This window comes from Scophthalmus maximus, chromosome 4 (assembly GCF_022379125.1).
Source record: "Scophthalmus maximus strain ysfricsl-2021 chromosome 4, ASM2237912v1, whole genome shotgun sequence".
NCBI classification, from domain to species: domain Eukaryota; kingdom Metazoa; phylum Chordata; class Actinopteri; order Pleuronectiformes; family Scophthalmidae; genus Scophthalmus; species Scophthalmus maximus.
The window spans coordinates 27077059-27098219 of NC_061518.1; the positions used below are offsets into that span (position 1 = coordinate 27077059).

At 40.7% G+C, this 21161-nt stretch overlaps 1 protein-coding gene across 5 annotated transcripts in view; it reads left to right on the plus strand.

Annotated features, from left to right (window-relative positions):
* Positions 1 to 21161, plus strand: part of LOC118302501 (ADAMTS-like protein 3) — a 135984-nt gene that overhangs the window by 8444 nt on the left and 106379 nt on the right. For all 5 annotated transcript variants that reach the window (XM_035628686.2, XM_035628684.2, XM_047331570.1 and 2 more), the window contains exon 3: positions 15122 to 15241. In XM_035628686.2, coding sequence (XP_035484579.2) covers positions 15122 to 15241 — 120 coding nt within the window. The remainder of the gene's footprint in view (positions 1 to 15121; positions 15242 to 21161) is intronic.

Below are 21161 nucleotides of genomic sequence, written 5' to 3' on the forward strand. Positions count from 1 at the left end.
GTCAGGCTCGAATTTGACTACCATAATCAGAATCACATATACTCTTGTTGTTCCAACATGTTTTTGGCTGACGTGATTGAGTAAGTGTAAGTTACAATATAGCCAACTTTGCAGTATAGCCTATAGTCTACATTTGATATATTAAAAAAAAACTAAAATCGTCTAGACTTCAGACCCAGGCCTTCTCTTGTTCGTCTGGTGCATCTCTGGTCTCATTTTCTTCGTACTACATCATTGTTTTCTGTTCTTCAAGCCACTGCAGCGATGGAGCCTCTCTCTTCATCTCATTGGCCTCATCAGCGTTTACAACAACAAGAGTGGATTACAGGAGGACTAATGGTGGCACACACGCTCATCCATATCAACGGTATGGAGGTTGAACATGTCACCAGCTTCAAATTCCTGGGTGTCCACATCTCTGCGGACCACTCTTGGTACCTCAAAACCTCAACCCTGGCGAAGAAGGCTCACCAGCCGCTCTTCTTCCTGAGGAGACTTAAGAAGGTTAATCTGTCTCACCAGATTCTGGTGAACTTTTACCGCTGCAACTGCATCACAGTTTTGTATAGCAACTGCTCTGTCTCGGACCAGAAAGCACTGCAGAGGCTGGAGAAAACGGCCCAATGCATCAATCGGTTCCTAACTTTCCTCCATTGAGGCTGTCCAGCACAAGTGATGTCTGCGAAAGGCGTGCAGCATTGTCAAGGACTGTTCTCACACCAACCACAGACGGTTTACCTTCTGCTCCCCTGGGTCATCCTGTTCCCGGACCTTAGTGTACTCACCTATATTAATGTACATACCCCACCTATAATATATTTATTTCATTACCACTGTCTATAATGTACATATATGTCCATTTATCTGTCCATATATCAGAATTAGAATCAGAATCAGAATTGGTTTTATTGGCCAAGTAACACGTACAAGGAATTTGACTCCGCGCTTTTTAATAAAAAAGTGTATATATTAAAAAAGTAAGAATAAGAATAAAAATTGTAAACATATATTATGTATACATATATAACATATATTACTGTATATACTTAACCTATTATGCATTCATATCACTACCACTTTCTATTTATATGTATTTATCTATTATTTAGACTCTTTCAATTTAGTATTCTTATTCTCCATATTTTTTGCAATTCGTATATTTTACATTCATATGTGTAGATAATGTATATATTTTTAAAGTGTGCTGTGTGAAACATGCTGCTGTTACACCGGAATTTCCCAGCTTGGGATAAATAAAGTAACTATCTATCTATCTTTCTATACTGTACATATCTGTCCATAGCATATTTACTATAGTCTTACTACCACAATTTATTTAACTTCCTTAGTGTATTCATACTGCCAATACTGTTCATACTCACATATCACATTTATATTCTATTTTACTATACATGTTACTCTTCACTTTACTGCTTTTTTTGCACTTCTGGTTAGATACTAACTGTATTTTCATTTTCTCAGTACTTTTGCAAAGACTATAAAAATCTAATCTAATATAATTTGGAGGTGTAATTTTGCTAAGCACAATTATTAGAGTTACAAAATGTTTTTGTGTCAATGGTTTGTAATTGTGTTTTACCCTGAGATAAATTTTTGGTACATCTACAGTTGAAAGGGGTCCCCTGAAATTTTAGGTGAAAAATATATATTGTGTGGGAACTTTAAACTAGTATACTGTCCAGCACTACCAATACGTAATAAGGATCAGTCAACAAATGTCCAAAAAATAATTAGCATTATTCTAGAAACACTATTAGAATATTGGCTGAAACATTGTTATTAGATTTGTCAAATATCTCAGACTAATTTTTACAAACATTATCACATAAATAGGGGTGTAACGATACACGTATTTTTATTGAACCGTTTGGTATGAGGCTTTCGTTTCGGTACAAGTTGCGAACTGAATGATTCGTTGTAATCCTAAATAAAGTTTTAAATTGTGGGAAATATAATGTTCTCAGAGCCACTGCGCTCAACAGGGCAGTCCACACTATGTAACAGGCAGCGTGCTGTTTGCTCCTCCCCAAAGCAAAACATTGGACTCCAGTAGCAGCCAGGAGGCTAAGCTAAGCTACCTTGTTGCAATATGGCTAGTAATTCTATTAAAAAACATTTACATTGTTTTTTAAAAATCAAGAAAAATTCTCTGGCATTCTTCTTTTTTTCTGTATCGAAAACGTACCGAACCGTGACACCACTCTATCGTATCGAACCGTGAATTTTGTGAACGGTTACACCCCTACACATAAAGGTAATGTGTTACTGCTATTTGCAACAGTGGTGACTCTGTAAATCTTTCAAATATGCTGCTTATCATGGTTGTATCATGCTGCTGCAGAAGTTGGGCCCCTTGAACAACTTTTGAGTGAGAATATATTTAGGGATCTTTCATTCCTCTCTTGAATGAAATTAAGTGGCAGATGTGTTTTGGTTGAGTTCTCTGTGAACTGAAGGCCATTAGATCCTCGGCGGCAGCAGTGCAAAAGCCAGAAACTGGGTTTCAGTGTCAATCATCCGGGCCTACGGTCGTCTGCACTCTCAGAGGCAGCTCTGAGAGAAAGGAAACCTAAACCCAGACGGGGAACGATTAAGATATCCATCTGGAATAATGTCATTTTGACCATGTGGCCTACTGAGTAGGCCTGCCCTATTGCTGTTATCAGCATTGTCATCATTTATTCAAAGCTTGGTTCATGTTTATTATTCGGTAGTGGATTAATTACAACTGGAATGTGGTTATCTTTTCATGTCTTTCTGGTGAATTGGAGTTCTTAAGTTTATTATTATATGAGCCCAGTTCACCACCCCCTCCCTCCCCTGTTTTCTTTCTTTCCTTCTTGGCAAGGAGCAAGAGCTGGTTCATGTGTGGTTTGATTAAGTTTCATTTTGTTCTTTACCTCTGCTGTTAACTTGTTAGCCTGTGATGTCTCCTGACTGCTCTGCTCAGCTCGCCATGGATTTATATGTCCTAAAGGAGCAACTAGTAAGCAGATGCTTGGAAGTGCAGTGATATAGATACAAATCAATGGGACACGTGTTTAAGAAAGAATGGGAGTCCATGGAGAGCAGCAAAATAAATTTTAAGGGGGGGGTTGAGATTTCTTATTTCGTTCTTTCCCCCTTACACTTTTTAGTTGAATTCACTTTAGACATCTTGAATTAATTACAATCATCTTGTTTCTGTGCATTATCTATCATAAAATTATACATAAATACCTGCCATTTAACAGTATTGGAAAATACATACGGTGGAGGTAAAATTTAGAAAAGTTTTTCATATTTTTTAGTCTTTACATTATATTACATTCATTTAGCAGACGCTTTTGTCCAAAGCGACTTACAAACAGTGCATTCAACCATGAAGATATTCTCAAAAAAGTGCAAGAATTATAAAAGTACATAAACATTCATCAAATAGGCAAAAAATCCTTCAAGTGCTTATTTGTTATTAGGTGCTTTTTGTGTTTGTGTGTGTGTGTGTGTTTAATATAATAAATTCAGGGAGTACGGTGCAGTCTGAACAGGTGAGTTTTCAGTATGCAACGAAAGCATTGAAGGGATTCTGCTGTCCTGATGTCAATGGGGAGCTCGTTCCACCATTGAGGAACCAGGACAGAAAACAGACAGGATTTAGATGAGCGTTGGCTGCCCGCCCCTCGCAGTGAGGGAATAACAAGCCATTTGGCAGTAGCAGAGCCGAGTGGATGGGCTGGGGTGTAAAGTTTGACCATTTTTTGGATGTAGGAAGGGCCTGAACCATTTGCAGCATGGTAGGCCAGTACCAGTGCCTTGACTCGGAATTGAGCCACCATCGGAAGCCAGTGGGAGAACTTGGGTGGGTTGAAGACCATCCGGGCTTCTACATTCTGGATGAGTGGCAGAGGTCGGGTGGCACATGCCGGCAGACCAGCTAGGAGGGAATTGCAGTAGTCCAGGCTTGAGATGTCAAGAGCCTGCACCAATACCTGCGTCGCCTTCTCTGTGAGAAACAGATGCATCCTCCTGATGTTGTGGAGGATGAATCTGCAGGAGTGGGTTGTCACTGTGGCAGTGAAGGACAGCTGGTTGTCCAGTGTCACACCCAGGTTCCTTCCAGTTTGAGCAGGGGTCACCACAGAGTTCTCAATGGTGATGGAGAGGTCGTTGGTGGGAGACGCCTTCCCTGGGAGGAAAAGCATCTCAGTCTTGTCCAGATTGAGCTTCAGGTTGTGCATCGACATCCATTGAAAAAAGTCAGCCAGACATGCAGAGATTCGTTCTGCCACCTGGGTTTCAGATTGTGGAAACGACCACGAGTTGGGTGCCGTCTGCGTAGCTATGGTAGGAAAAGCCGTGGGAGTGAATGACATAGCCTAATGACTTGGTGTACCAAGGGAAGAGGATGGGGCCCAGAACAGAGCCATGAGGGACCCCAGTAGTGAGGTTGCAGGGACCTCTCAAAGTAACCCTGTAAGTGCCCTTGAGGCAGGATGCAAACAGTGAGAGTGCCGAGCCTGAGACTCCCAGTTGTTGGAGGGTGGAGAGGAGGATCTGGTGGTTCACTGTATCAAAAGCTAGGAGGGTCGACTCTGTTGAGTGCCCTGCCTTGAATCCAGACTCGTGGGGGTCAAGAAGGTTGTCCTGGTAGAAATATGCAGAAAGTTGAGTTAAGACAGCATGTTCAAGAGTTTTGGAAAGAAATGAAAAAAAGAGAGACCGGAGACCTCTGCTGTTCTCTAGAATCAATCATTCTTTTTGTGTGCCTGCCAGCTGGTAAAAAACAACTCTTGTGTCTGGATAATCACAAGTCAGCTGGTTGAAAAATAAAAGTGGAAACAGGAGCAAAAATAGACACAGAGGACAGTGTGATGCTAGGGAGGTACTAAGGGAAGGACATCATTGAATAAAGTGACTAAAACAGAAGTAGACCTGGTCTGATGATGCTCCCATTTTCGGCACCAACACTGCAATGCACTGCCATTCAGTCATGTGCCACTGCATTTTGCCATCTGCATCAGAATGAAAACAGAACCCAAAAACCCAAATCTCTACACACCTTCACACATGTCTGCACTTATTCTGGCAGATCTCTACTACAATGGCTTGTCACCATGAATAATTCATTTTCTTGCATTCGTTGTTGTTAGTGTGCAGTGCATTTATACATTTTTGGTTGTTGTATTTTCTTGTAAAAAATACAGTGTTGGAGTGAGAGGAGAGAAATGGAGGAGAGAGGAGAGGTGGGTAAAAAGAGGGGGAGAGAAAAGAGAGAAGAAAGAGAGAGAACAGTTGTATATGTATATGACCGGTTCTTATAATGACAATAAGAAAAATGACACTTATAGAAGCATGACATCCTAAATAATAATAATAATAATAGTAACAGATTTGGATCCTGCAGCTCTGGAGCCAGAGATTCCAGCACTAGGGGAGATGGAGAACACAGTTGGTGACATGTAATGTAAATACAAGGGGGCAAGAGAGAGAGAAGGAGAGAGTGTCTCATGATGGGAGTTCCCCCAGCAGTCTAGGCCTATAGCGGCATAACTAAGAGATAGTTCAGTAAACATCTGAGCAGCTCTAACTATAAGCTTCATCAAAAAAGAAAGTTTTAAGTCTAATCTTAAAAGAAGAGAGGGTGTCTGCTTCCCTGACACAAAACGGGAGCTGCTTCCAGAGGAGAGGAGCCTGGTTCCAGACCGAAGTGATCTATTGGGATAGTATTAAACAATGAGCTTGAAGATTAAGGGCATTGTAGGTGAGGATCATTCTCCCCCCGGCTGCTGAGCTCTCACTAGGAGTACCAGCACCTCCCTTATTGGGCCTAACCACCTCAGTCCCCTCTGTAACTATATGTGATGGGTGAAACACATTAATCCTGCTCCTCATAGAGCTGTTCCTCTCATGATTGCATGCTGTAACATCCGTCTGTCAGTGCTGTGATGGTGACCCCTGAAACAAACTTCGTTCACACTTTTCAGCCAAGATGTCAAAACCTCTAGCTGGCTTTAAAGTAATGGTACAAGTTGGTCATTGCCACTTTTGTTCAAGGGTCAGTTTGTACAGATATTAGATTCCAAATAGTAATCCCTGGACTTTTCATCTAGCACCACAAGCAGGTCATTGCTCCTCTTGGTGTCTGTCAAGCTAGATACAACACTGATGAAATATTCAAAACAAAGACTTCATGGCCTCTGGACAAAAATAATCCATGGAACAACATCAGTGCAGAGAAAATAATTGAAGTTTCAGAGGTGTAAAGCAGTCAAATCAGTCAGTGCTCTTGTTATCTGCAGGGTCAGTCTGGTAAAATGGTACCCAAGGTTTGGTTATAGCTAAAAGTGGATCACAATCAGGGAGAGAGGCCTCATTAGAGTTCTCCAGCACCCGCTTTCCATTTTGTTTCAATTATGGCGCTCTCTAGGGTTCTCATATCTTCAAGTATCTCTTAGTTATCTGTGGAGGCATGCAGGAGATGGAGTCGACTTAATGAAAACTGAGACAAAACCACATGCATGCATACTTCAGTGACAGCCTTTCAAACATACTGACAAATACTTGACAAACTGTTTATCTTTCAATCAGGAGAGACATCTGGATGAAGAATAATTATTTATTACAGATTTAACAGAATGGTATATGATGACTTGTCTTGATAGAGTCTTTGGCTCAGTGTCTGAACCCCCAATGTTCAGACACTGGTGTTTTGATTGACTTGCAGGGGCTGATGAAGAGCTGAATATGAGAGCTGCGAAGGCTGGGTGGTGAAGGGGAGTTGGAGGGTGTGTGTAAAAGCAGCATGAGAGAGCTGAAGCAGGGATAGGAGACATATTTAAAAAATGGCAATGAGATGATAGGCTAACAAGGCAGCTATGTAGCAATGCTATTGGATAGGAGAGACCCGCTGATGAACAGCTGATAGCTACTATGACGCCCAGGGAAGACAGCAAAAAAAAGACATTATCCTTCCCTGTCACACCACTGGACATCAACCAATCCCTGTTGAACATGTCCGCAGGAGTAAGTCAACCTGATCTCGAAATTGAACTGGCTGACATAAATGATAAACACTTATGGGTGTCCAAGTTTAAAAGCCTGACAGCTGATTTCGAAGATGTCCCCCGTCAGAAAGCCGTTCTCGCTCAGGAGCACAAATAGAGCACAATAAAAACCTCCCCAAACCCGACAAACTTGTATTTGAAACATGGAATGCCATTCCCGACACATATATGAACATGAAAAAGTACACATTTGGAGTCCTGTCCATCCTTGGATCCACATACTTATCCGAACAGGTTTTCTCAAGTATGAGCTGCATCAAATCAAAATATTGATCGCGCCTCACACATGACAGCCTGCGGTACTGCGTGAAGATTAAAACCCACCAAGACCGGCCTTATCCCCAAGCCTCGGGGTCGGCCTTCTCGGCCACCTCCTCTGCTTGACCCGTCCAACGACGAGCCCGAAGCAGACAACATCAGCTCCGAGGACCCCTCCTCTGACGAGGATGACATGCTCCCGGAAGCCGAAGAGGAGAGGATTGGGGTGGACATCTCCGACGAGTTCTGTCCCCGACCTGTCTGCTCTGTCTCTGTCCCGTTGATCGACCCAGCCTTCTGACCCCGACAATGGACTCTGCCTGCTCCCCCACTTGTGGTACCGTCACCTGCTGGCTCCCACGGCGTGTCCGCCCAGGGCACTCCGTGCTCTCCCACGAAGCAAGTTTGTTCCACGGTGTTATCCTTTAACTGTCCATAAATAAAAGTCATTACCAAATGTCTGCCTGCCTATGTGTGCTGCATTTGGGTCCCCTCCCGACCCGTTACAGTACAATCTGGCCAGACATGGACCCAGCACACACCACGGAGCCGCTGGCACGACTGGGCCGAGTCGAGACTCAGCTCCAACACCATGAGGCGATCCTAGCCACATAAACATTTGTCAATTAGGCAAAAACAGCTTCAATTGCTAATTAAAAAAAAAACATTCATGTATTTATGGTTACAAGATTGAAGCATATTGGACATGGCACATACTGTGCAAAGAATACATTGTGCACACTATGGGATGCAGGGAAGACAAAAGCAGGCAGTACTGTGACATTGATATATTTTGGCTCCTGAAAATTTAATTTGTCTCCTTAATACTTTGGGCTCCTGAAAATTTAATTTGTCTCCTTAATACTTTGGGTCTAGGAGCAGATGGCTCCTACATATTTTTTGTGTCTGGAGCCCTGAAGTGGCATGTGTAAGCGGGTGAACGTCTCTACCTGAGCCACAGCCAACCCATTGGTGTAAGCAGGGACATAAAACCAAGGTGAAGGTATCATTTATAAAGTTGCGTATTTTATTTAAAATAAACAAACAGTAAGGCTTCATAGCATATACATATTTGCCTGTCTAGCAGGATTCTGGTGTGGCTCAGGGCATGATCCTTTCTTGTCAGATTGTCAGGAAATTTGTTAGATTTATGGTCCAAAGTGGATGTTTAGTGACCCATGTAATTTTGTCTCTTGTCTTTGTCTTCAATACGTACCTCAGTTCTTGGGTTATGGTTTAGGTTCTGTTTCGGTACACATTTTGTACGTAAGGAGAAACAAAATTGCAATTCTTGTTGGACTTGTTGGAAGGCATCGGCAAGAGACAACTGTTTTTTAACTGACGGTGTTACTTGCTCAGCCGTCATGCTTCCAGACAGTGATGCTGGTTGGTGGCGCCGCAAATGTGCGCTCATATTGGAAGTGTTACCATTTGCATAGGCGACACGTGAAGCAATGTTTGCAGCAACTAATTGTTGACTTTTTTCGTTCCCTCGTCACTGTTTTCAACGCTAAAACCAAAATGTCCCCACACCACAGATTTGTAAGAAGATGGTGCTGCTTCAAACTCCTGCTTCTCTGCTCCACTCACCATGTTGAAGTGTTGTGGGAAATCTGACTCCAGTGATTGGATATATACTTGGCAGAGAGGCGTTTCCCCAACACATGCTGCGTTCAAGTGCTCCTCTAAAGCTCCGACAGAGCAAATTCAGAGAGAAATATGAAGCATGGAAACATGAAACTACATGAAATTTTATTGCAAAACCGAAAATACCAATTCACAAGTGCGTATTGAACCGTTCATGGCGTACGATACGGTTCAATATTATATTGAGAATCGTGGCATCCCTACTTGTGTCATGATATGTAGCTTACCGTAAGTTAGACATTTGTTGATAAAAGTAGTATTGATTTTACATTGATATTGCTAAAGTAAATAAATGCTGTTATATTTTAAAGAGAAGTTATTTTGTTTTATTTGCATGTAAATTGTGATAAAGGCTGGTTGACAAAGTCAGTGCTCGGATTCACACCTTCAGTTCACTCCATAAATGCTCATATCTACCAGATCATTTTAGGTGAAAACCCACAATTTTCAGACTGAATTGACTATTTGGCCATTGGTCCCGGTTTCTGGGTGGTGCCCCGTTGCTTTTAACATATGAATTATTTCTGATAACCAAATTAATCCCAACCGATGCACCACACCTATGATAATGTAGCGGAGTAAAAGTATGTATTTTTTCTTTATAATATACTTGAGATAAAAGTAAAAGTTGAAATAAAAGTAAACACTCAAGAAAAGTATAAATACTCACAAAATCTTCTTACTATACACCATTTCCCCTCATTTACTAAAGTTAAATTAAACCTGTTCTGCTGCGAGAACAGCTATTCATTCAGTTGGTGTAAGTGAAAACCAAGTCTGTATTTTATGGGCTGTATGAGTCCATTGTTTATATAAGCTGCACACCAACATAATAGGTTGTTGTAAAAGAAAGGTCCATGAAATTATTACAAAGAAGACTATACAAAAAGAAGGGGGCATGTATACGCCAGTGGTGGACTGTGTGTTCAAAAAAGACCCTCTATATTAAGACAGGATGAGATCAAAGACACTGTTTCAGCATCTATAATAAGAAGGGATTATCTTACAGTAGTCAGCCTTGTATTAGCCTGATTTAGTTGAAGGGCAGATTAATTTGCGTGGTCATTTTATATTTCCAGCTCATTAAGGTGACAGATACAGAATTTGATTTTAAAGATAGGTAGTGTGGTATACATGATGTATTGCACTATCATTAGAAAAGAAATACAAAGTCAGATTGCAGCAACAGCCTTCAATCTTTTCACTGTAGTACAGGTCAAACTCCAACAACACTTGAATTGGACATTTCCTATAATGCAACACACAGCATCTTATCTTAAAGATAACCCACAATAACATTATTATGAGATCATCTTGACATTCCAGCTGGGATTGACTCAATCATAGCTAGCCCTCAGATCAATGATGTGAAGCATTATTGTTATTATTGGACTTGGCCTTCAAAATGTTTCCGAACCCCTGCTCAAGTATTTGTGGTGAGTTGCCAGGGCTGAAAAAATTATGTCTTGCCTCCCTGTGTGAACAAACTCAAGCTTTGATTTCTGACCTGCTGTGCAAGAGTTTTACTATTTGCTCTAACACACAGTCTGTACTCTGTCACTACAGCCTTTTTTGGTACAGCATGTTGTCCCTTGGGATGGGGGCTGCCCCCCTGGTATTATTATCCCGCCGTTGGCTCCTGCGAAGTAAGTCAGTGATCCAGCGTGAACCAGTTACTGCAGGCTGCTGGCAGGGTGAAGGCTGGCCCGTCACTGTCTTTCCAATGGTGTGTAAACTCAATTAGGACAACCTGACTTCCTCCGTGTGTGTGTTTGTGTGTGGCCCAGTATGGACGAGTATGGACATGGTGCTCTACTGGGAAGACAAAGCCTTTCAGACATGACTTTCTATTTTCAGTGTCAACACACTCATACTTCCTCAATGTGAAATTATCAGAAAGCACCACATACATTTCCAGTGTTATGCAGATGACAATCAGATATTTTTATCGATAAAGCCAGATGAAACTTTCAGGTAATCAGATTAATAAACTTCAGGTCTGTCTTAAAGACATAAAGGACTGGATGACTTGTAATCTTTTACTTCTAAATTCAGACAAAACCAAGGTCATTGTACTCAGCCCTATACACCCCAGGGAAACATTATCTGAGCATATAGTCATCTTAGATGGCATAACTAGCTCTACTGTGAGGAACTTTGGAGTTATTTTTGACCAGGACATGACCTTTGACTCACACATAAAGCAAGTCTCTAGGACAGCCTTCTTTCACCTGCGCAATATCAAGAACTTTAGAAACATCTCAAAGGGATGATGAAAAACTAGTCCATGCATTGGTCACTTCACGCTGGAGGTGAGAGGCGGGGTTCACCCTGGACAGGTCGCAGGCCTATCACAGGGCCATATACAGAGACAAAGAACCATTCACTCTCACATTCACATCTACGGTCAATTTAGAGTCTACAATGAACCTAACCCCATTCTGCATGTCTTTGGACTGTGGGCGGAAGCCGGAGAACCCGGAGAGAACCCACGCATACACGGGGAGAACATGCAAACTCCACACAGAAAGGCCCTGGTTGGTTTGAACCGGGATTCGAACCAAGAACCTTCTTGCTGTGAGGCAAAAGTGCTAACCACCCCCAAATCTGCCCCCAAATCTGTTATTAAAATTATAATTTGTATTATTATTAATACTCCTGCTATAATTATTATTATTACTACTACTAGTATTATTATTATTATTAGGGCCCAAGTTCCATTTAGAACTCAGAACGAAGACCTATTGTAATTGAGTGAATTCTTTTTATTATCATTACTATTCTTCCGCCAAATGAATCGCTAATTTGAGGCACTTCACGTGCTCTGACCTGCCCAAAATGTTGCACACGCATCAGAACCAGTGAAAAAATTTGATAAAATTTACATTTTAGGGGTCTCGGGCATGGGCGTGTCAAAATAACTCAATACAGACCCCTACCACATTCCCCCTTGCTTTACATTGAATTAGATAAACAAAATTTGGTAGGCACGCGTATCACATCAAGACCTACAAAATAATGTAAAGGTCGCCATTACCTCCGACCAACAGGAAGTTAACCATTTCGATTGTATCTTGCAAATTGGGACATTTTCGCACGTCAGACTTTAATTATTATTATTATTTTTAATAATAATACAAATATCATTGTATCTATTAGTGTCAGTATTATTATTGTAATCATAAGAATTAGTCTGATAGAGCTAACAGAACGGTTATACAACTGTTCTCTCTCTCTCTATCTCTCTCTTTTATCCCCCTCTTTCTGCCCACCTCTCCTCTCTCCACCATTTCTCTCCTCTCATCCCCACCGGTCGCATCCGACGTTCCGCCCATTACTGAGTCCGGTTCTGCTCCAGATTTCTTCCTGTTAAAAGGCAGTTTTTTGTCCTCCACAGTCGCCAAGTGTGGGTGCCAAATGCGTTCAGTAGCATGTCCGATACCTGTTTCACAGTAACAGCCTGATGGTTCACCCAGAGGGTTTTATGTAAAGTCACAGCAGGAACTGATCAGTTTGTATCATTAGTATGAGGCAAGGTTTATGACCTATACTGCAGCCAACTACCAGGGGGAGATCGATATGATTTGTCTTCACGCTTGGGAGCTGTCATGTCGTCCATCTTTATATACAATCTATGGCGCAGAGGCACTTGTCGAGCTACTCACAATTCTTCCAGAGCAGGAGCACAACAACAGTAATTCAACTGCATACAAAGTTATGAAATATAGATGCACCGCCTGTGTTAACACTTCACGAATCTTCACCCAGGTCTTGTGCCTAAACGAATGTTAGCTAGCCAACACGTCTTGGACGCACCTCCTCTTTCTTAAATGCCCATGAACAGCAGTGATTTCCATCCTAATCCAGCCTTTAACTTTCTTGTAATGAGAGTGATACCAGCTGTGCAGCAGGTTTGTTGCTGCAGCCTACAGGATAAGCTTCTCTTCATCGATGCTTTCACATACTCCCAGAGTGAAAGCTCAGCTCTGCTTTTGATCATTGGGTGCCCCTGCTGTGTTTCTATGCAGAGATACACATTTAATAATGAAGCCAAACTCAACCCTTGCCAGTCTTTGTCCTCCTTAGAAATGATCTTAAGTGTTAAATGCTGAAACAAAATGGTACCATTGTGAATTATAGTCACACAATATCCACAGGCTTTTGTGAGTCTACACTTTAAGACAATTTGACATCCATCAGAAGAATCTATTTTATTAATTCGAATACTTCTTTTGTCGTTTATTTTACAACTCTGATACGATTAGTCAAACACAAAATAAATCAAGTGTGGAGACTGCATGCATACTCATACATGCAGAGTCATGGGATTAGTGTATAGGAGCTAGAAGTTCTTGGATGGGGTTAGTATCAGAAGATGGAAGAAGAAGTAGAACAAGGGGAAATAGAAATATGTCCAATAATAATAATAATTATGATATCCTGGCTGATTGAAAGCCAGAAACATATTTTTCATGCTTTCAAAAACAGACTTGAAGCCTTTTTTCTTTTTTTTAAGTTGCTTGCATAATGATTTTGATGATGGTTTTGTCTAAGCTATGGCCACTGACAAAATACTTTTGCTGTCTGCATGTATGTTCTCTCTCTCTCTTTCAAGTCGGTTAAATGGCGGAATATCGTGAAATGTTATGTATTGACTGCATGCAAATTAAGTGGCAAACCACCAGGTTTCATTGGCTGCATTGGTTCCACTTCCGGACCTGGGGTCTGCGCCCATTTTTATATACGGTACAGTCAAGTCAGTTGGTGCTATAAACAGTTGAATGCCTGACCCCCACGCCCAAAAGTATACATGCAAAAACCATAGCCTACACAAATTGTAACCATACGGATTTGGAAAAAATGCATTTCAGCATTTTAGGAAATTTACAGCAATGACCAACACACTCACAAACACGCAGAAAGTCAGTAAGGCGTGAAATAACACTCTGCTCAGTGGACGCTCCACTCATTCTCATTGACCATAAATATCACAGATATGACTGGAGACAGAAAGTTTTCACTGACGATAGCAGTAATCAATGCCACCAGATTATTTAATGTATTCACATGCACATAAATCAAAAAAAGGCCAAGTACACAATCCAATGCAAATGCTGAATGCAAATACATTAAGTTGACATCATGACTATGCTACAGTTTTCAACTCCTTAATTTCACACATTCACATAGTCCAACCATATAGGGCAGGGGTATTCAATTAAAATTCAATGAGGTTCAGTTAGAGAAATTTTCCTAAAGTAAAGGTCCGGAACGTCATAATGTCTGACTTAACAATATGGCACTGAATTTCAGGGGCCATATTGCAATTCAATAACATTTCTCACAATGTTTTTATCGGACAACAAATATATTGGTCAGGCTACAGTAATGACAGTATAGCACATGAAGATTTAAGAGAGAGAGAGACTGAGAGCTAATGAAAGAGAGAGAGAGTGAAGAGTTCAGAACCGGCAGTATGCCAGTCCTCAGACGCTCTCCAGGGAAACACATACCAGTGGCACTTGTCACTGTCTGCCTCTAAGTGGATCTAAAAGCATGCAGGAGACACCACTCTCACTAATTTCAATGGAGGATCATCTCTCACGCACACAGTTCAAGTTGCCAGGACAAAAGCACTCGCTCACAAAGTCCCTTTCCGTCTCTGAGGAGTCCTCTTAAATGCCAGATGTCAGATATTCCTCTCTTGACTCAGTGTGCAGCACACTCTCAGTCCCTGTTAGCCGTGAATCACTTCTCCCCTCTGCACCTTTGGATTACACTGATTGTCCGCAAACCCAGTGTGAGGTGTGCTCGCTCATGGACCGTTTGTGTGAAATGAATAGTGAAAACCTCCAACATTCGAGTGAAGCTGAATGGTCACAGTTGTGCTGTTGGAGCACAGCTTTCCTCTCTTGTGATTTGAGGAGGAGGATGGGGTGGGGGTGTTACAGCCTGTTTGGGGTAATGACTTGAGCCTGTCCGTTCAGAGAACACTAGTCTAGGAGGTCCAGGATTTAGCTCACTAATTTAACCAGAGAGTGAATGAGATCAAACTTAAATGGCACCAAAAGTTCTGGTTTTGCGACTCTGTGCATAGATAATGATTCAATGAAACTCTCTCTCTGTGTGTGTGTGTGTGTGTGTGTTGTCAGTGTGCAGAGAGTGAGCCCCAGAGTGCAGTGTTCCTGCCAGAGTATGCCCTCTCACCTCAGGGCAGTTTCATGGAGGATGCCACAGAGGATCAGTTTCTAACCTACAGATACGACGACCAGGTCAGTCAAACTCTCTATTACTGTTGCTTCACCGTAGCTAATGCCAACATTTTCAACTCAAATGTCTTCAATGGCTCCTACATGTTGTTTCTTTAGCCTTCTTTACCTGGGTTTGTTGTCACACATGAACAAGCCAGAACACTAATGTCACCCGTGCTTCACTGTTGACGTGATTGACAGTCATTGGGCCAATTAGTCTCGATAGGAGGCAAATTCCTGACTACTGTGAAATGCTGATCATATCAAAGACTAAAATTGTAAATCTTGTACATGCGGCTGATGTTTCCTCATAAATCCCCCACGGATCTTATTCCAAGTAAAGAATATTTGTGTCTAATGTGAATTTCAGAAGAACTGGAAACAAAACAACCTGGACTGGTAATGAGTTTAAATCATGACGTGATCATGACCATGAAAAGTAATCATATAATTGAACATTTCATTCATGTGGTTCACATAGTGCGAAAGACAACATGCTTCACTGTTAGTGAGTATGACGACATTGTTGGCTGTTTTTTTAATTCTTCTTCATCAAAACAAGATGATGCAATGTATTCCTGTCATCCCACAGTTCTTTTGGCTCTGCTGGAAACACACACAACTGTCACTCTTCGTCTGACACGAGTAAATGTTCAAGGTGTGTTCGCTGTCCCCCGGTTGATACCAAAATAATACACTATAAAAAAAAACATAAACAGAGAAAAAAATTATGATATCACAAAAACCCCAGTGTTCCTCTTTGTGTTACCAGAATGTACTCAATTAACTCCAAAAAATCTAAATAAATACAATCCTAGAAGCTAAGCATTAGTAAACTCTTTACCTTCTGGAAATTTACGTTTTTCATATCAGGATGCCTTATATATCTGTCTCTCCTTCTATATATATGTTTAATCGTATGTGCTGGTCTTAGCCATTGCAGGAGCTATTATGTTATCAGGTTGTCTGTCCGTCTGTCCGAGTCTGGTAAACATGATTTCATTAAAGTTGGTGGATCACTGGGACCTCCCAAAATACATTTTTGGCACCTTGAACCTCTCAAGATGGCATTGAGGAAATATCTTCAAATTTGTAAATTCACTTGGACTCAAGGACTTCAATTCCATTGTATTGGTCAAAGTCAAAGTCCCTCTACCTTTTCAGGCAAATGTGTGAATATTGGACAAAAATATTAAATGGTTGCATTTTATATCCAAAAGGTCATAGTTCAACTTTACTGTGACATCATAATGTTTTAAAAAACAAAACACTTTTGGCCAATATTCAACACTATAGACTGTGACCATATTTACATGGAACTTCAATGATCGGCGTTGGAATGCTACTGTGAGGTTGTTTTTAAGTTATTACATATGATAAGAAAAATCCCTTTTTATTTCTATGAATTCTGCGCTGTAACTAACTGAGCGAACCGAGGTTCAGTGGCACTAAATTCATTTGTATTTGTCAAATTTCCACGCTCACCATTAGTCTGCAACATGCTGTCTTGATTTCTCTTTTGGAGTTCTTTTTGGTGATGACATGTTTTGCAATTCAATCATGGGATTTGAAATGAGACTAAAATGACTTTAGTACAAAAGAAAAGTGAGTGGATTATCCCGAAAGAGTCGTTAATACTTATTCTTCAGTAAAAGCCCACCTACCATAGCACAGAGCAATGCTCTGAGGTAAAACATATTTGTCCCTTTTGTCCCCAGTAGAGGCAACTTCAGGCAACGGTTAAATTGGTAGTTTTTACCACATTTGACATAGTTCCACGAATGAGTTGGAGGACTAGTTGTTTCTGTGAGCTGTATAAGAACAGAACTCAGTGCAAGGAGCACTCTTCTCTGTATGGCTTTTACATCAACTTTCCTTCCTTCCTTTCCGTCTTTTAACGCTTTTCCTTTCAAGGGATATGGACTCATTTTAAATATTCAGCAGGGCTCCTCTAGGTGACAGAGTATTTGGCTTAGTGGAATGTTTGGCATAGTGAGTTTGTGAATGTTCTTGCATTAGATCAAGCGCACCAAACACTTTACTAATGAGATATGGTTCCATTAGCCTTGATCAATACATGGCTTTTTCAGAATGTCACCTAGCATGAATATTCGGAAGGGGGATTTAATTCTTACATGTTTTAGTTTTGTCGTGCATGTGAAACGGTGGTCAGCCAATCGAGTGCTGTGCTGTACAGTGCGTAAACCTCACTTGCCGACACCTTAACTGACATGCTATTGAAGCTTACCATGGAGTTTAGCCTCCTTGCTAGCGCGTCCATCTCACAAACTGGAGGTTTTGGCTACTTCCACTTCTCTTCCAAACTCCGTGAAAATGACATCGCTGATCACCATCTCCATAAGTTAACATATTAACTATGAATAAGTAACTCATACAACCCCACTTCAAAATCACTGAACTGTCCCTTTAAGTCAAAAAATGAAGTTTGTTAGTTAAATTCTCTGGGCTGGACCAAGTACTGCTGGCTGAACCCCACCGCATGTGTTTCTAAATAGGTGCCAACATTTTATTGTCAACATATGAACTGCAGTCAAAGCAGAAAATGAATAAACCATCCTAACAGATAAAACAAATAAAACACTAAAAACACTTAATGGGTTTTGGAGTACGGTCGAAATTGTCTAATTGGCTTAGGAAGTTTCCTAAATCTTGAAGTGACCCGGAAGTATTTGATCAGCACCATGATAAGAGCTGATTCTCTAAATGCATAGGAAGGGAGCTTCAATGCTTCCTTTTCTACAGTTAGATAGAGATATTGTTTTGTGATAATGTTAAAAATGGCAGTGATGTAAAGTTCATGTAGAGTAAGTGATTTTTCGTTCAGTAAATGTGATCTATAACTTTCTTTCAGTTTACCAGTTTATTAGGTACACCAAGCAAATAGTTTCTGATAATTTATACATTTAAATTGATTTTGATGTGGCGGTCTCTGGGCATAAAGCTGGCCAGTTTGTTATGGGTATATATCAGATTTCGCAGTTCGCCGACAAAAGCCCCGGATTGGAGCCAAATCGGCACTCAATCGGCAGTTGCCGATCGGTATGTGTAAACTCTTCACCTACATGATTGAAGACGCTCACCGACATGTCACGCCTGTCACCAGACTGCACCGCGATCCAATGACTTTTTAAGTCATGTAGTCTGAACTTGGCTAACTGTCATTTCAATCAGGAGAGACAAGTGAATGAAGACATTACATTTATTACAGATTTAACAGAATGATATGTGATGACAAAGTATTGAGTCTTTGGCGCTTAGACTCCATGGGGAGATATTGTAGCAGAGGGCGTCGGTCCTGAGCAGCAGGAAATTAAATCCCCCCATGGAGTCCAGACACTGGTGGTCATGGTGGTTGATGATGATGACTTGCTGAGTTGATGGAGAGAAGAATCTGATGAGTCTGTGCAGACTGGGCGGTGATGGGGAGGTGGAGGGTGCACAGCACAGCAGCATGAGAGGAGTAAGGCAGGGAGAGAAATGCTATTTAAACAGACAGCAGCGAGATGATAGGCTAACAAGGCAGGAGTGTTGCAATGCTATTGGATAGATGAGACCAGCTGATCACCAGCTGGGAAATGACAGCAAGAAACACAGTGCGCATGCGTGAGTGGATGAATGAGAATTTAACTACAACTAAAGCAAGCATGAGAGTAGACTTCTCATATTTCTACAGAGCTACATGTAACAGTATGTACAGGAAACTTAGGAAGAGAAACAAGCTTGGATTAAATTGATTACTCTACCTTAAAGAAATGAAAACTCTGACTTTGTCAGATTTCTTTAATCAATGGGAAAATCATTTCATGATCTTTGTAACAGATCCCGCAGCTTCCATGTCAAATGACAATGATACAAGCTGGACGTGTGTGTGTCTCTCGCTTTTCATTGGCTAGGACAAAACAAGACAAAATCCTCCCCCTCAGCATGAAATCACCTAACATGGAGACAATGTCTGGCAGACTGCAATGTAAGGTTTCTTACAGAGCTGGGGATCTCTGCTTCAGCCACGCTGTTGCCTTGACACTTTTTCCACAGCCTGCTGATTGTCTCAATATGTATCTGATCAGACTTGACTGATTCTCAGAGCATCTTTACCTCTTCAGCCTGGTTTTCTGAGGCTTGCGTTCTTTCATGTAGAAAACATATTGCACCAGAGTTTAAATTCTTGTCTTTATGTATCACAAAAAGGTATGGGACACATTGTGTTTCAGCATTATTGTTGGATTTACAGAGACAACACATTACACTTTCACATAACAAACTGTTTATATATATATGTGTGATAGGCGAATGTGACCTGAAATGTTAAACACTTTGAATGGTCGTTAAGGCAACAAAAGAGCTAAATAAATGAAGTCACTTTTGACACACACATGTATCCATAGTTTTGAGGATATTACACTGACTTACATTCATTTCTCCCAGACTTCCTCTGACCTACCCAGCCTACCTGCTACATGCCTAACCCAAACCCATACCATAACTGTAACTTTAAAACATGTCTTCACATTTCAAATTTGATGATTTATGCTACACGTATACACACAAACACACACTCTGCGTGGCGGGAAATTTAGTATGGTATGGGTAATTCTTGTCATAATGTACTGTCGTTGAATAACCACTCTCAAAACATACACATCAATCTGGATTCAAAATGCATTTCAATACCAGGTAAATAGAGTCACTGATGTTTCCAATTTTAAGAATGTGATTTTTGTGAAGGACACGTGACTTAGAGAAAACAAACAGCATTGAGCACCTTCCTCTGCTCTGTCCAAGGAACAGGGAGACAGACAAGCATAGACTGAAATACTTGGCAAAGTTTGCAGCCATGCAGCTTAAAAAACAACTGAAGTTGTCCTAGATTGCAAATATGTATGATTCCAGTATAATGCTATTCATAAAAGTGATTTCTGGGCCAACCAAGATGGGGCAATTAGATGGCAGGTGTTAAGACAAACATCATTAAAATTATACAGCATGCATGTGTCTTAAGAGAAATATGGGAATAATCTCCCAGCCTGAGCTCCTTCTGACCTCAATTCTGCATTTGGGGTAATTTCATTCTCCCCACTGTTTGCTAATAACTGAAAACTTCACAGTAAAAAAAAGGAAGACCACGTTATCTGTGGTCTTAAAATCTGTGGTTGGAGTTGACTCTAAGGAGAGTGCTGTGATAAAAGAGAAATTTTATTTGTGGATGTCTTATAGAAATAATGCAGAGATTTATGAATTTAGTTCGATTTTTAAAAAAAATAAACACTGTGCTGAGTGATTTCACTTCCAAGCTTTGTCCTTCAGGAAAAGCTATACTTTCAGGTTTTACACTAAAATTAAAAAAATGTCATTGCCATCAAAAATATCATAATGTAATAACTATATGTACCCAAATAATGTACAATTTTGTAAAAACATTTGGCAGATTAAGGGGAGTCAAAGTTACTACATGTTACATGAGTCATAAATTTGTCAAATCTAAGGACACAGACATGACATTATTAACATTATCTCCAATGACCATCATGATTATTTCAACCATCCACATAAAAATTAGAAGAATTACATTTTATTTTATTAGTATAGCACCAAATCACATCATGCATCATCTCAAGGCAATTTCAGAATTTACTGTGAAGTTGTTGTTCTTTCTTGGCCCATGTCCTATGTGGACATCTGTTCAGTATTTTTTGGTTTAATCCTGCTGACAATCAAGCAAACAAACAAACGGACAGGGATGAAAACATAACATCCTAAGAAGAGGTATTCATTTCTTTGGTAGGGGTCAAACTTGACCACATTACTTCACCAGACTAAGACAGTTGTACTGGTTCTAGCGACATAGAATTACAACCAATCTGTCAAAAATCTTTTTTACTGCCTTAATCAGTCTAATTCGCTGTCTCAGGAGAAGCTGTAA